Source organism: Ambystoma mexicanum, chromosome 11 (assembly GCF_040938575.1).
Source record: "Ambystoma mexicanum isolate Mex_15411 chromosome 11, UKY_AmexF1_1, whole genome shotgun sequence".
In the NCBI taxonomy this organism is placed as follows: domain Eukaryota; kingdom Metazoa; phylum Chordata; class Amphibia; order Caudata; family Ambystomatidae; genus Ambystoma; species Ambystoma mexicanum.
The window spans coordinates 1,348,020,119-1,348,036,620 of record NC_090934.1 but is presented as its reverse complement, the minus strand read 5'-3'; the positions used below and the strand labels follow the sequence as shown (position 1 = coordinate 1,348,036,620).

The 16,502-nt window shown below is 44.5% G+C and overlaps 1 protein-coding gene across 6 annotated transcripts in view; it reads left to right on the top strand.

Annotated features, from left to right (window-relative positions):
* Positions 1-16,502, top strand: part of NEDD4 (NEDD4 E3 ubiquitin protein ligase) — a 2,630,465-nt gene that overhangs the window by 832,700 nt on the left and 1,781,263 nt on the right. For all 6 annotated transcript variants that reach the window (XM_069624887.1, XM_069624886.1, XM_069624885.1 and 3 more), the window contains one exon: positions 7,442-7,503. In XM_069624887.1, coding sequence (XP_069480988.1) covers positions 7,442-7,503 — 62 coding nt within the window. The remainder of the gene's footprint in view (positions 1-7,441; positions 7,504-16,502) is intronic.

The window sequence follows — 16,502 nt, the reverse complement described above, 5'->3', positions numbered from 1 at the left end:
AATGTCCTTTGACTATGTAATGTGTTTCATGGGATATGGGGTGTTTTACTCCATAGGGCTTCATGTGTTTTTTATATATGTGTTACATAGCACCCTCAGTGCAGTAACACAGGGGTGTCATAGTGACCCCCAAACATAGACTCCATACTCTGGGACTGACTGTCTCCCAGGGCATGTAATGGCACCATTGGCTTTACTAGTCTTAAATTGTAAACAGAACCAGTACAAACCACCATATTGTGGAAGTAGTGGTAGGGGTAATTTGATTGCCCCAGGGTCTGTTTTCCAAGTTTCTGGCTGGTGGCAGTGGTTGCCACGCGAAATATTCCACCAGAATATTTCCTATGGGATTTTCCCATTCATTTTAAACGCACCACTTTCTGGTGCAATGTTAAAGATACCGCTGGTTTATTTATTTAATATTTATTCCCCAGTTGGGTCTTTTTGCCAGGACTCGGTTTTAAAATGGCGTTTGTGTTCGCCTCTGAAACCCTAACCCAAGTCGAGCCCTTTGTTCCACTTTTGGCGGGCTTCTGCACGGAAGCCTCCAAAAGTGGTGCCACTCTGTCTGGGTCTACAGGATGTGTGGGGGGGGGGGGGGGGGGAATAGGCACCCTGGACTGAGTTACCTTGGCAACTCAAGTCGCACTCTTGTGTGATTGGCCCAATGGTGAGCCGCCCGGCTCACCACTTAGCATGTTTGATTGACAGCTAGGCTGATGAATGGGGGTTTTGCTGCATAAAAGCATGGCTTTGGGGACTGGAACTTCAGAAGTCGCCACAGGACCTAAAGAATCCGGAGAGTGGAGAAGCTGAGCCATCTACAGCGACGACACCACTGGTGGAGCCCTGCTGTACGAAACTCGCCACTTTCCTGACGACAGAGAAGATCTTCTTCCAGGAGAGTCTTCTTCCCTTTGAGCTGGTGGGCACAACCAGTTCGCCTTTTTCGCCTTCATGGATCGTCTCGTGGTCGAATCGCCCGTGCCAAGCACCCCGGCGGCTGGATAGCCACGCTTCACCACTACCGCGAATAAAAGGGTAGTACCTTTTAACGGGAAACTCCGTGGCTGGTTTCTTCCCTGGCATTGCAACGACCTCCAGCTTTCCTCCACGTCGAGATCTTCTATTCCCCTGGACGAAGCCCCGACTTGCACCCGCTGCCAAGAACACTGCCCCCGCTGGAGCTTTCTCACCATTTCAGGTACTATGTCCCGCCTGGTCTCCCTTGCAACAGACTGTCCAAGGTGTCCCGTAAATCCTTGACTCTCTATCCTGGGGTGACCGCGGACCCGTTAACATTACCTTTCTAACTTGATCCAACCTCTTTTTTACTTTCCTGCAAAGACTTTAAGTGCATTTCCACTGTGTGATCTTGGGCACATTCCGCCTTGCTCTCCAAGAGTGGGCCTGGCCTATGAACTTTTTTCTCTACAGTAGACCCTGCCTTTCTTGACTTGCTGTGGTTCTTTAAAAGTGTTGGTACTGTGTGATTTTCCTATTCTGCCTTTTTTCTCCCTTTTTTTAAACAAATTATTGGAGTGCCATCTATGGTTACGTGCTCACCTCTGTTTTGCTAAATAAGTGGTGTCTTAACATAGACTTGTCCAATAATTAATTAGGGAGGTGTATATATTCCTAGTGACTGTGTTTGAACTTGCTTGACATATTAGTGCCAGTGTATTTGTACAAGTGTGTTTTTAAATAAACAATTATATACTTTTATACCAGCTCTGGTCAGTGTTTGCTTGTACTACTGTATTTCTAGCCCTATTGTGTATACTCTTTATACTGCCTAACTCTTCTTGAGAGAAGTCTGACTGCTCAGCCATAGCTTCCAGGTAAATCTGGGTGGTACAGACTGCTACCAATTGGGTTTACTGCTAACACCTGTAGTCTTAAACTTTTTACAGTGGTCTCTAAGGGAACTGCACAGTTTTCTGCCTAACAGCCGACTCCCTCAGCAGGGAGCTGCGCTTTTTCCCCCCGAGTGGAAGCTTCGGCAGGATCAAGTGGACAACCCTCTTCCTCAAGTGGGGCAGACCCCAGATCGATCTGTCTGTGACAGCGACAAACTCCAAATGCCAGAGATTCGCCAGCTGGTTCCACCAGCCAGAGAACATGGGGGACGCTTTCTTCCTGTGGGAGGGCCTGTTCCTGTACACGTTCCCTCTGTTGCCTCTACTTCGGCGTATCATCAATCAACTCAAACGGTGCTGATGCAGGATGATCCTCGTTGCCCTGGCGTAGCCGAGGCAGATTTGGTACCCGGACTTTCTCAGCCCAATCTACGTCACCTCCAGTCAAGCTGCCAGTGGTTGTGGATCTGCTCTCCAGAGAAGGAGGTGCAATCCTTCATCATGACCCAGGATCGCTGAACGTGAAGGCCTGCCTCCTGCAGCCTTAGAGTTCGATGGATGCAAGCTACCGGCAGACTGCAGGGAGGTCCTTGCCAGAGCGTTGACAACTCTTAAGTGCTACGGGACAAATTAGAAACGTTTTGCAATTTGGTGCTGGACGCAGAAGATCAACCCTTCTGAGGGTCACGACCCGCAGATCCTTCCATATTTGTTGTCCTTGGCCATGGCAGGGCTGGCACACGTCTCCATCAAAGTGCATCTGGCGGCTATCTCCCACTACACCAGGTCTCTGGGACGGTCTTCTCTTTGGTCACACAGTCTAGTCAAGGAGTCCTCACTGGACTGTTTCGATCTTTCCCGCCAGTCAAGCCGCCTGCCCCAACGTGGGAACTAAACATGTTACTCGCGAGGGTCATGGGGTCCCCTTCGAGACTATGCATGAAGCCCCTCTCAAGTTCCTTTCATGGAAAAAAAATGTTCTCATGGCCATCACCTCTGCCAGGAGGGTGGGTGAGATCCAGGCCCTGTCCTGCAAGTGGCCTTATCTTACTTTTCACGACACAAGGCTGGTGCTTGCGATGCACCCCTCCTTCATGCCAAAGTTTCAGTCGGAATTCCACCTCAACAAACCTTTGGTGTTGCCTGTGTTTTTTCCGACGCCTTTGTCGTCGGCTGAAAGAACTTTGCTGGATGTGGTGCGTGCTCTGAAGTTCTGTGTGGCACGCACAAAGAGTTTCCTGAAGATGTCTCAACTTTTTGAGAACTTTTGTCCTGTGAACCATGGGAAAGCTTTGTTCAAGGCTACCGTTTCCATGTGGCTCTCCGGCTGTATCGCGCACTGTCACTGGTTGGCAAACCGACTTCTGCCTGGCCGCCAGAGAGTCCATTCCACCAGAGTGATTGCTGCGACAGTGGCATTCCTGTCTGTGTGCCCCTGCTGGACATCTGCAGGACTGCTACGTGGAGGTCTAAACACACCTTCACAATATTCTACTGTGTCGACAGGGATTTCAGGGAGGAGTCCAGGGACGGCCAAGCAGTGCTAAGCAACAAGTTTGCTTGAAGGTGAGCCTGTTCCAGAGGTAAGAGTAATTGCTTCTGTTGAGCCTTGCCACCTCCCGTGGTTGTGTAATGATGTACTGCTTTGTATTCTTTATTCATGAGCATGTGAATCCATGGGAGAAGGCACAAGTTACTTACCTGTAACTATTGTTCTCCAGCATGTTTCTGGGATGGATTCACGTGCAAACCCTCCCTCCTGCCCCTTTGTGGCTTTTCTTGGTCATACTACCACTTTAGCTACCAAACCTGAAGATGGCTGCCGAAGGGAGGGGTTTAGGCCGAGGGCAGTCATTGGCTGAGGGCAGTATGACCCAGAGTTCAGTGATTGATTCATAGGAGAAAGACAGTTTAGAAGTGAAAGTGTTTTTTGTTTTACTGAGGATTCCCGACCTGATGACAGAATATTCATGATCATGTGAATCCATGCCAGACCCATGCTGGAGAACAATAGTTACAGGTAAGTCACTTGTTCCTTCTTACATGATGGTTATTGGTAAAGTAGCTGAATATCTGGGATGGTCCAGACCTGCAGCCACTGTAGAGACTGGTGATCTCATGGACATCTTAGACAGTGGGCAAATAATTAAGGAAGCTGTATTACCATTCCATGCAGCCCTTAGAGTAAGGGTAATGCTTGAAACCAGATTCTATTCCATCTGTTAATAAGTTATTGACAAAGAAGTAAGACTGCTTCTGTAGATCCCCTGCTTTTGAAAAGGCACCCAACGCCTGAGAGATTAGTGTTTTAAGTAGCAACAGCATCTTCGAAGGCAGCAGTCTACTTCTGCTCCAGCAGGTCATGAAGATAGGAGGATTGACTCTTTAGGTAAAAGCATATTTATTGCACTAAAATCTGCCAATGCTACCAGTGCATTAGCGAAATACACACATACCCTTTGGGGTGTAGCTGCTTTAGCTTCAGATCACATACCAGAGGGAGAAGTGAGAAAAGGATTTTTAAGCCTGATACAAGATGGCAAGGAAGCCATGAGGCAATCTCTTCTATCTAGTTTAGATACAGTGGACTCGACCAGTAGAACCATGGCTGCCAGCAGAGTACTTAGACACATGCCTTGGCTGAGGAAATCTGGGTTTTCGACAGACGTCCAGGCACATCTGCTAGACATGCCGTTTGATGATACTTCGCTTTTTGCCTAAAAGGCTGTTGGCAGTCTAGAAAAATTACAAGCTTCTAGAGCTGCAGCAAAATCTTTAGGGGTGGCGATAAGATGACCTCAATCTACAGGTCGAGTATGGAGAGGTTGTTCTTTTCCTTTCTATTCCTCCATATCTAGAGGAAGAGGTCAGTTTTCACAAAGAGGTCAAAGAAGACCCTATCGTGGAAGAGGTAGAGAAGGTAGGACTCCCCGTTCAGCACCCGCAGAGTTACCCTCTGCTGCAGGTGGAACAGCAAAATGACTCCTTCAACCACAAAACTGTAGTAGGGGGCAAACTGTCTTACCATGTCTAGAGTTGGCGAAGTATAACTATGGATGCATGGGTCCTACAAACAGTAGCAGACGGATACTGCCTACCATTCCTGAAAAGACCTCCCGATTGCCCCCCTCAAGAACAAAATCAACCTTTGTTCCGGCCTACAACTCCCTAAGGTTGCTCGGCCTCATGGCATCCTGCATTTTCTGGTGCCAGAAGCCCGTCTGAGAAGGAGATCCCTTCAATGGGTTCTCAGATCCCAGTGGTCTCAATTCTCCAGCAGAATGACGGGCCTTCTCCAGGTCCCGACAAAGGTCACCCAGGATCTCTTGTGGTGGGCCAGCCAAGAGAATGTGATGAGAGGAGAACCATTTTGGCAACCATGGTTTTGACAGATGCCTCCCTCTCAGGATGGGGAGCAAACATGAGAGTGCTTTCAATAAGCGGATACTGGTCTCAGTTGATGTCCAGACACCATATCAAACTTTTGGAGCTGAGGGCAATCAGACTAGCGCTGATGGTCTTCCTGCCCTCGATACGGGGGGGGGGGGGGGAGTTGTCTTGATAATGACGGACAAAACAGTGGCCATGCATTACCTCAACAAGGGAGGGGGCGTAGGGTCACTGCCCCTGTGCAGAGAGGCAATGCAGCTCTGGTTCTGGGCACTAGGAGAAAGAATAACTCTTCTGGCAGTTCATCTACCTGGAGAAAAGAACACAGCGGCAGATGCTCTGAGCTGGCAGAGCACGATCTCCAACTAGCTCAGACAGTCCTTCAAGAGATCTTTGCCCTTTGGGTAACCCCTCAAGTGGATCTGTTTGTGACCAGTGTCAACTGGAAGTGCGAGCTGTTCTGCTCCAGGGAATGTCCCCCAAAAAGAGCTCTAGGAGACACGTTCGTAGTGGACTGGGATTTTCCACTCAGTCACTGTCATTCCTCACATAATATGGAGATTGAGGAAGTTTGGGAAAACCATGATCCTCATTGCCCCGGTTTGTGCCTGGAGACCGTGGTACCCGGACCTTCGGGAAATGGCCATCTGCCCTCCAATTTGGCTTCCCCAAAGAGAGGACCTACTCTCGCAAGAGGAAGGTCACATTCTTCACCCAGAGATCAGGACTCAACTTTCACGCCTGGTATCTGATAGGGTGAGATATAAAGATTGGGCCCTTCCGGAAGACTTAATGGAAGTGTTGCTTTCGGCAATAAGACCAGCAACTAAATGCCAGTATTGTTGCCGTTGGAATAGATTTCGTAGCTAGTGCAAGGAAAAGAAACTAGATCCTTTCTCATGTAAACTTCCCCAGGTTTTATCTTTCCTACTTCACTTGACCCAGTCTGGGTTGCAAGTAGCCATGGTGAAGGGCTATTTAGCGGCCCTTTCAATCTTCAAAAGATCTCCGGTTGAGTGATCATATTTCAAAGTACTGATTGTGACACAATTTCTGAAAGGCTTAACAAATGTGTTCCCGCCTACTCCCTTCATTGTGCCATCATAGGATCTAAACCTGGTACTAAGAGCCCTTACATTCTTGCCCTATAAGGATGCTCACCATAAAAACTGCCTTTTTAGTGGCCATCACATCTCCCGAAGGGTAAGTGAGCTGCAGGCTTTATCTTCCAAGCAACCGTTCACGACCTTCTCCAAGGATAAGGTCGTGTTAAGGGTTTAGTGATGTTTCTTGCCTAAGGTTGTGTCAGAATTTAATTTGGCATAACGTATTGCACTACCATCTTTTTATCCTCCTCCTCATCCATCTAAGGAGGAAGAGAGACTTCATTGTTTAGACCCAGAGAGGGTTCTAAGTTTCTATATCACAAGGACTGCAAATATTCGCCAAGAGGATCAGCTTTTTATTGGTTATGCTGGTCATAGGTTAGGATTAGCTGTCACAAAACAAACCATCTCTCAATGGATTGTTATATTCATAACTGAGTGTTACTCATTGGCTGGCACCCACCGCCAAACTCAAACTGCTTTGGGAGTCTATCAAAGATGAGGAATACATGGGCGGGGGAGACAATCCATTCGAAGAACAAGTTACTTAACCCTGGCAACGTTCTTTCTACTTGATGTTCCTCCCACGTATTCCTCATTGCCCTCCCATCCATCCCCTCTTGCCTAGAATTTCAGTGTCTTACACCTTCCTTTCGCGCATCGTCAAGACTATCTCCTCCTGGAACACAGCCTGCTGCTTAAGGAGGGGAAAAAACTAAGAACTGAGGTAATGGTCAGCACGTGTGCCAATATGTATCGGCATCAACGTCACAAAGGACGTTATGGGGGCTGTTGAGGATTTGACGCTGCACAACGCTCGACACTATGAAAAGCATTTCTGAAACAAGCTGCAAGCAGACTTGAATATCAAAGATGAGGAACATGTGGAAGGAACATCCAGTCGAAAGAACTTTACCACGGGTAAGTAACTTGTTCTTCTCAAAGTGTTTTGTTAAATATGGTTGTATTGTGCAATGCAGTGCCTTGGATTGTGTTTTGCTGTTTGTATATTTAAATCTGTAATATCCAATGTATTGTTTATTTATTCAATACTATCTAAAATAACAAAAATACATTTCTTCTCAGACAGAAAATCCAAGAATGGAGAGGCCGTACACATTTAAGGATTTTGTTCTTCATCCTAGAAGGTACTTAAAACAACTTGTTGAATTGTGAATCGTGCAGGCTTTACCCACAAATCATTTTTTATTGATGTTTGAACCTCCCCAAATATCAATTTTGTAATACTTTTATGACCCGTATATTAAGGTAGTGGGTCTGAATGTGCATTCAACCATGGAAAATGATGACCATGTTGCAGAGAATTGTACAATGGGTCACCTTTTTTGTTTTTGTTGTATCAGGAAAGTGGACAAGTTGAATTATGTACTAACTTGTATCCCATTACAATTTTTTGTTACTTGTGAACATGACCCGGCTTGTTATTTCTTTGTTCTGATAGAGTTTACAAACTGACACCAAAATAGGCATCATGGCGCCAAAGAAACTGGAGAGGGAAACCGAGATAAAGGGAATTAGAACAGGAAGGTTTTCAAAAGCCAATGGAATAGTGTAGGATTTTCAGTTGCTCGGAGCAAGCGCGGGAGCTTATTCCATGGAAAAGCGGCTGCAACAGAGAAAGCGCAGGCCACCATTCTGGAACGATTAACCCACAGGAACTGAATTGGGAGCTCATTTCCAGAATGTAGAGACCGAGCAGGAACACAAAGCTGAAACTTAACCTGAAAATATTCAGCTCCAGTGCCTTAAAAAGCCAGATGAACAATACAAAGAGCATTAAACTCTATTTGTTTTGGAACAAGGGGCCAATGAAGGGATCAATAGACTGGGGAAATAGAGGCCCAACATGAAGTTTGAGTAGCCACTCAAGCAGCCGAATTTTGCAAGATTCTGAGACGGTTCAGTAAATAGGCCGGCTGTGCCAGGAACAAGTAATTACAATAATCCCGTTCCTAGCACAGAAGAGGTAACAACGGGCATGGAGGTGAACGGGCAAAAACGTAAGAACCTTGCTAAGGATGTTTATTTTGTAGTAGCCTCCTTGACAGACAGCACTCAGTTGGGCATCAGATAATAGGGAGGATGAGATCTTGCATCAAAGATTTTTCACCACAGATAAAGGTTTAGGAAAAGGCCCAAGAGAAGAGTGCCAAAAGGCTGATGTCCAGTGGTAGGCAGATAACTGAGGACCAACCACCAATTCCTTGCTTTTGCCACCACGCAACTTGAGCCAGTTGTTGCTCATCCAAGAACCTCACAAGTGATGGGTAGAGAGGCAGACTGATGAGGAGAAAGTGAAAGAGATTGTGACCGATCTGTCTGAAAGGATTGAAACCAAGTTAGGACTGGTCTTTAACTGGCTAATCATTTTAGGTGTTTTTCTGCTGCCTTTTAACAGCCATGTTTTGGTGAAGAAATTCATTAAATACCTGTTCGTGTTTTTTGTACTCTTGTAACTTGGGTGTCTTTCTCTTCTATGGCCTCCAACCACACCATCCCCAGATTGCCATTGTCTGTCTTACAGAATACCTTTTCAGTGTCTAGACTATTCGTTGAAAAGGTTAACCATGTTATGCATGTAAAGCAGTGGACCAGAACCTCCAGGTTTTATTTCTACAGTTTGTTGAAGCAGTGTGGGATCCTACACACTTAACAATTGTTGGGTTAATAATAGCTTTAGGAATATGCACCCTGGTTTGGCCTGGTAACATATCACACAGAAGTCAAAAGGTCAACACCTTTTATTAATAGGATGGGTTGGGTCAATGCCTATAGGATCTGTGGGAATCGACTGCAAACAAGATGAATAAATTACTAGTGTCAGGATGCGCCAATTGAAAGTGCTCTTCGGCCCAAATATGGAAATACTAGTCTTCCCAAATCAATTCCCCAATTAAATGGTCTTTACCATCTATGTTGTATATCTCAGAGTCACACTGACTTCTTGGAAATCTCCTACCAGCCAGTGTTTCTCCCCCCGGAAATGGTTTGTCTGAGGGAAAAGAGGGGCCCTTTATTTAACCAAATATTTTCTGAATAGGTACAATACCCAAGCAACGGTAGTTATATCATAAGTAACTAAATGTAAATCATGAACTGATTTAATTCTTCAATGTATTCATTACCCAGTATGCTAACACATGCTCCATTCGGAGCGCGCCTTCTCAAGGTCTTGCATTTGAAAAAACAAGCAGGTGTTGCATAATGTCCTTTGTGTCACATGCAGGTCTTTCATATATAGATTGCTTAGAGGAAGTGATTCTTTGCATGCTGCTTTTTAGCAGAGAAACTAAGGAATGGAATCACTGCACCTTTTTTTGCGCAAGTTCTCAATTCAGCTATGAACGCTAATGAAAAGAACCCATTCTGTGCACTTTTTTTCCATTTGCGTTTAATTTTGAGATTCTGCCCCAACTTTTTTAAATATAGGATTTCATGTATTGAAATTGTAATTCCACCTGTTTTCCTCATTGAGTTGGATGCCTTCTAAACTCCTCTGTTATAAGGTATTAGAGTTGGTTTGCTAAAGTGTGTTCACTTTAAAGTTAACAGGAAGCCCTCCTTTGCTGTCAACAAGGTTCTACATGCTTGCACATTAGCTGAACAAGTAGTTCATATGCTGCTTTTGAATGCCTATCGGGTGGACCCACTGTTAGAATGAATTTCCAAACTGTGCCTTGGTGGACGGATGATTAGGTAGCCACCCTTGTTAGATGAACAGGGGACACTTCTGGGAAGATAGCCAGACCAATTCACTGTAGCTTGGAGAGCAGTCAAGGCTAAATTTCAGGAGGTGTGAGTAGGGGTCTCCAATAAGCACACACAGTGAAACACCAAGAATTACGATAAGACAGTAGTATACAAAAATACACTGTTATTGGCCCAGTAACAACACAAATGAATAATGAAAATACACTATTAAAACATCACACAAGCAACACACTATGTAATATATTTCGGAGGCTTGTGGATCTGCTTTGAATCACATGCTTTGCATAGTCCAACATCTAGTGGAAGCTGCATAGTATTGCACATGACTCTTTTCGAAGTTCGAAAAGGGACATCAACAGTGTGACTGTAATACTATCCCTAGTGGGAGGTACCCTGCACCCATAATCCCTCACACGTCGAGGTTCCTCAGATTTTTATTTTTCACCATCGTGGCAAGTTGTTGCTTAGCTGAGTCTGTAGCTATGTCCTATTTTACTGTTACATTTCTACAGAAATTCTCTTGACGTTTGCAATAATTCGATGGCTGAAACCTGAAGCTTCTCGACGGCGGATTCCGGTTTCTGAACCAGATATCTGCTCCACCTACAGGCTTGAGCCTACACCCAGCTTCAACCAAAAACCATTATGGAGAGTGGGGGGACTGATTCTTTACTTTCAGAGAATGCATGCCCCCATTTCCTGCCCCTACTATTTTCCTCTTGCTGCCTTTCTGTACACCCTCCATTATTATTGTTTGCTTGTTAGGCACTTATTCAATAAGAAAATACTGTTTCAAAGCGCCCACAGGGCAGGGAGGGAGCAAGGGTGGGAAATACATTAAAAACACAATAGTTAAGGACAGAGGGGGGGAAAAGATATGAACCTACTATGCCTTGTGAGTATTCGGAACGTGCAAGTTCAGCAAGGAAGAGGAAAGAGGGGTTAAGTGCTGGGGAGTCCGAGCTCATGGATGAGCCACAGATGAAGTGCTAGGAACGTTGAGTGCTACACAGACTGAGGCTGCGGGAAGTGTAAGCATTTCAAGAGAATAAATATAGCTGCAAGACAGTGTGTGAATCTGCGGGAGATGAAAAGTTGAATTTAAGAAGGAAGGCCAGCTGAACCACGTGTAAAAATAAATGGGCCTTTGCAAATGAAAGAAAAACAAATGCTTGTGTTTTGGAACAGTACACTGGTGAATGAAAGCATGTAATTCTTTAGCAATATGAAGGGGTTTGTTGCTGGTGAGACTATATAACATGGGTTATTTTATGCAACAGGCTCGTTTTAAAATCTGGATCGAAGATCAGAAAATAAAGGCTTAATACCATGGTGGCTGGAGTTGCAAGTTGAAAAACAGGTTTTCTGCTTGGAGGGGTGGCACCCAAAGGAGGGCTCTCTCTCAGCAGATACTGACAACCCCCTGATAATTACGGGATTATGCAGACTTTCGTCTCTGCTGGGACCCTGACAATGAAGCTCCCAGGGAAGGAAGTCTGAAGTGTGAAGGGGCAATAAAACTTCAATCAAGGGAGAAACCCCCACCATAATCTGAAGGAAATGACAGTTGGCAGCAGTTGAAACAAAGAAAAAAAATGACCCAGGGACAAAGGGACTTTCATTTGTTCCCAAAGACTAGTTCAGGAATAAACTTTAAAGACTTCTATCTTTGTAGCAAGACTTTGAAAAAATGTAAAAAGTTTGTAGTTGTAAAAGTGATTTTTGTTTTGTGTGCTTTCTTTTGAGACTTGATAGAACTCACTGACACCTTGGGGACAGAAAGGGCAAAGTATTGAGGATAAATAGAAATGTATCAATGTTGCAAACATACATTTTTGTACATACATTCCTTGGGATAATTCGCATCTGTGTATAAAGTTATTGAATTTTAGGCCGAATCTTTCATGCTCAAAATTACCGAAATGTATCAGAAGGGCGAAACAAGGTACCAAAGACTGGTGGATTGGACTGATATGTGCTGCACAAAATGTGTAACCTGTGTATATAATTTGCTAAGAGATTGCAATTGTATAAATGTATGTTTTTGGCAAATTCAGATTTTAAGTACAGTAATTGTGGGAGTTTTTGGACATTGTAAAACTCACCTCATAAATCTGACATTCCCTTGGAAATCCAACCAGTTGAGAGCAAAGCGGAGATTAGCACCCCTGTCCAATCCAAGTAGTTTAGGGGCGTGCTTAGTTAACCCTGCGCAGCCTATACTTTGATATCATTATGCATTATAAATAAGGGTCCCTGACAAGACTCTAGAGACACACTTCCTGATTTCCGGCGCTACATTCCTGTTCCTGTCATCTTCCTGATCCAGACTCCAACTACAAGGCCAAGCATTGCTGATCCTACCCAGGGCCCACTGCAAAGCCCAAGCAGTGCTGATGCCATTCCCAGCAAGGCCTCAAATCTAAGAACCCAATACATTTCTCATTAACAAGGGGAAAGCTGTGGTACCTTTTGCATCCTGAGCTAGCCTGGCTTGCTGCGACTCACTGCATGCTGCTGCAATCCTGATACCTTGATGACCTTTAGTATCCAGTGACCAAAATTGCCCGTCCAGTCCTTGCCAGATAGTGACCAGAACCGCACAGCTGTATGCCAGATGCCCTGCCGTGGAGTGACCAGACCCGGTTGACTATCCAAAAAGCCCAAAACTAAAAAGTGGATTGAGTATTTCATCACCCCATGGAAATGCCTAGTATCCCTTGTCTCGCATTGTCCTCATCCCACTCTAGAAGTCAACCTATCCTTATCCTGATCACTTGTCCAACTGTCAGAATTCTCTGTGCATTTTGACATTAATCTCCAAGCATCAGTGTTATTTTTCTTTTCATTTCTATCTTACATAGATCATATGTCATTAGCGATATTTTGATTAAATAAAGTAATTTTCTTTAAAGAAAAGGGGTACACTGCATGAAGGGTTACATCTGCAGCGTAACTTGGAGAATTCACAGGTGGCATTCCTCCTTAGTCCTTAGATCTAGTTCCAAGTAAAACTGCTCTTTTCACAAACTGATCTCCTTTCCAGTTTCACGCTTCATTTTACTCAAAGCGCTCATCCTTCTAAATTGCACTCCAAATCAGTGTATTTCACCCGTTTTTATTAAAAACCGTTTGGGTAATTTTAGGCGGAATTGCAAAAGTGTAAATTTTAAACCTGTTATTTCCACCCATTTCTGAACTGTATGCTTTTGGTAATCCATTATTTGTGATTGTTAGTATCTTTGCATTGTTGCTTTAGTAAGGAATCATATTTGCTTCAAGGTTTTTAACCCACATTCATTATTGAATTATCCATTTCGAGTGTCATTTCACCCCATTGCAAGGGGTTTTAAATCTGTTTTCTCCCTGATTTGGGGAGGGAAGGTCAGATTTAGATTCCATTTTCAGTTACTTATTCCTGAGTACCTGCTGCTTCTTTGTACCCACTTGGAATTGATTATTGGTGGGTCGAGGGAACATTACAGGGGGAAATTCTAACTTGGGTGCTATCTGCCCTAAATCAAAAGCGCTCAGATACTGCTGTGCTGTGTATATGCTTGTATTGCTCGCCCAGAGTGCACGGACAGTCATTAATCACCAGCACAATTGCAGAACCAATACTTTAAACGCAGGTAGACGACGCAATTACTTACAACCACACGCACGCTTAGAAAATAATGAGCATTTATACGGCTATTTATTCAAAGCTTGGAAGCAACAAGTGATAACACAGAAATAAATCACAGAAAAGACAGAGAATTTAAAAGAAAATACATCACGTGGGCGTAACTGAATCCCTCATCTCGGCAGAAGCGGCTGGAAGACCCCGATAACAGCCAGGCCGAGAGCACAACAGCCCACAGGTATGCCGGACAAAGGCGTCCCCCTTCTGACTGAGGTCTTTGTACTTGTCCCGTCTGACCGTTGAGGGGTTCCACATATATGCACTCCTCAAAAATGGGTGGTAATTTCTCAAACCTTCTGGCAATGCACTTGCGCATTGATGGGCAACCGTTGGTTGCCAGCTGGGTCAACCGACAGTAACCTCAAGGAGCAAAGCACTTCCCTCCTTTAAGAACAAGCGCCACGGAAAACAGTCCAATAAATCATAACAAGACATAACAAAGCCAGCTTTCCCAGCAGAATGTCCTTGACTGCATACCAGGTTTGGAAAGCATGTTTTCTTCAGCAAAGTAAATTCAGCTCTCAGCAAAATGAGTACAGCTTTCACTGAGGCATGAAGTCAATATACATTATGGCTCAGAGTGCCCCCAGAATACACTGCGCACCAGTGCCATGTTTTAGCTCAAGCATAACAATTCCACTCTTGGATATTTATCTTCCATAGCCCAGTGGCAGAGGAGCCGGTCTCTGAAACCGACGAAATATTAAAACTAAGTTGAGAATGCATTGAATACAACAACAACAAGCTATTATGGTAGCTAGTATAATGCAAATATAAGCAAATGCGTAACGCAGTGTACCCCCAATATAAGGAATCCATGAAAATAACCAATCCCACCAATTCCCAGTATGATCTTGGGACACTTGAGAAATGAGATCCCTCAAGCATCGAATATGACTTTCAATGGATTGTGAATGGTCACTTATATTGAAACAACACATACCTTCAACTGCGTTACAACCTAAATTATGCTTTAGAAATAGATAGTCAACAGCAGCCCTGTTTCGCAAAGTTGCTTTTCTAATAACCTTGCTATCAAGGAGTAACTCTTCTATTGCTTGAGAAGTATGATTGAGTCCTTTGACTATTAAACATGCTAATTTGATCAAAGATTTGTAACCCCCAGCAGCTAAACCCCAAACTCCCACTAATGAAAGGGTTAATGCTAGAACCTCAGCTTCTGATAGCAAACGCACATGTGAATCAGAATCGGGGGATAGACCCACAGACTCAAAAGTTGACCTTTTGTCTCGAGATATTGCTGGGGTTAAAGGGATCTTCATTAGTCCTAATCGAGTTAAGGCACATGGACCTCCGGAAATGTTAGCTGGAATATAAGTGTATGTGATGTTGCCACATGAAAAGCCATCCTGTTGGAAGTTTCACATAATTCAGATGACTGCCAGCTATCACTGTATGATTACAAGACATAGTGTTATTCATACTGGTACATGTGCGTGGAATTTGTGAACACAATTGTTTCTCGAACACAGTTTGATTTTGCTGTTTGGTTAAATTGAGCTGTTGGCATTTGCCAATTTCTTTTGCATTGCATGTCATAAGGTAACACACATCACCTTGAGTTATATTATAGGTTATAATATGTGTCAAATTTCTCCATTTGCGATCTGTTTCTTGGCAAAACCTGCAGTACTCATAGACGGAAAAGGATTGCCTGATATCGGAATCTTGAACCAAAGAATCATTGTGACGCCGAAAATATGCTTTAGAACCGGAACTGGCGTTGGCACTGCTACTGAGCACATAGTCAGTAAGGCTTCAGCATTGGGCACGTCAGTAAGGCAAAAGTGCGTAATGTTGAGCACCTGTTGTGCCAGTTATGTCAACATTTTCTCCGTTTGGGTGATCATTGGAGAATGTTTTCACCGTCCTGAAGATGCCTCTTGCATAACTGTCATCAATGTTGTTTTCACTTGCGCCTGACGTGTTCGGTCTGGCTGGCTTTTCGGCATCAGCATAGGGCTGCTTTTGGACATCATTACTCATCATTATCAGTTTCTCCTTGATCGCTGGCTGGCACAGATGTGACATTTTTCATTGGTAGCAATATGCCGTTTAACTCTCCCCAACGGAGTCCATTTAGTCCCACAATCACACCAGCCAGACACAGGATCTACAAGGCTAACCCAGAAAAGAGATATCAGTGTTGTAAATCACTCTCTTAGGTAACATTTGTCTGCGGGCACATATTGCCATTTCTTTCTACCGGTCTCCATTACTAAAACTACTTGGTCTTTACCTGATGCAATGACATCTGCGGGCACTGGTGGGCCACTTGGCCTTTCCACCCACACCTTCGCACACGGTACCATACTGTCTGAAGAGCCAAAACCACGATCCCCACGGGTAGTTAACACAGTAGGAGGCTCCCCCTTCTTAATCCTGGACAACTTAATGGGGATAATAATTAATTGGGCCACCCGATCGCCCTTGTGGATCGGTAACAATTGGTCCCCACTATTCATCAGGATGACTTTGATCTCCCCTTGGTAATCTGCATCAATTACCCCTCCCAACACTTGAACTCCCTTCAATGCTAGGCCAGATCTAGGGGCAATCCATCCCATATGCTCTGGGGGAATTTGTACTCCAATCCCTGTTTCAATTACAACAATCCATCTTGGGTCTAATCTGATTTCATCATGGGAATGCAAGTCTACCCCTGCTGACTCTGGAGTCGCCCGATAGGGAGCTAAAGAACCTGGGGTA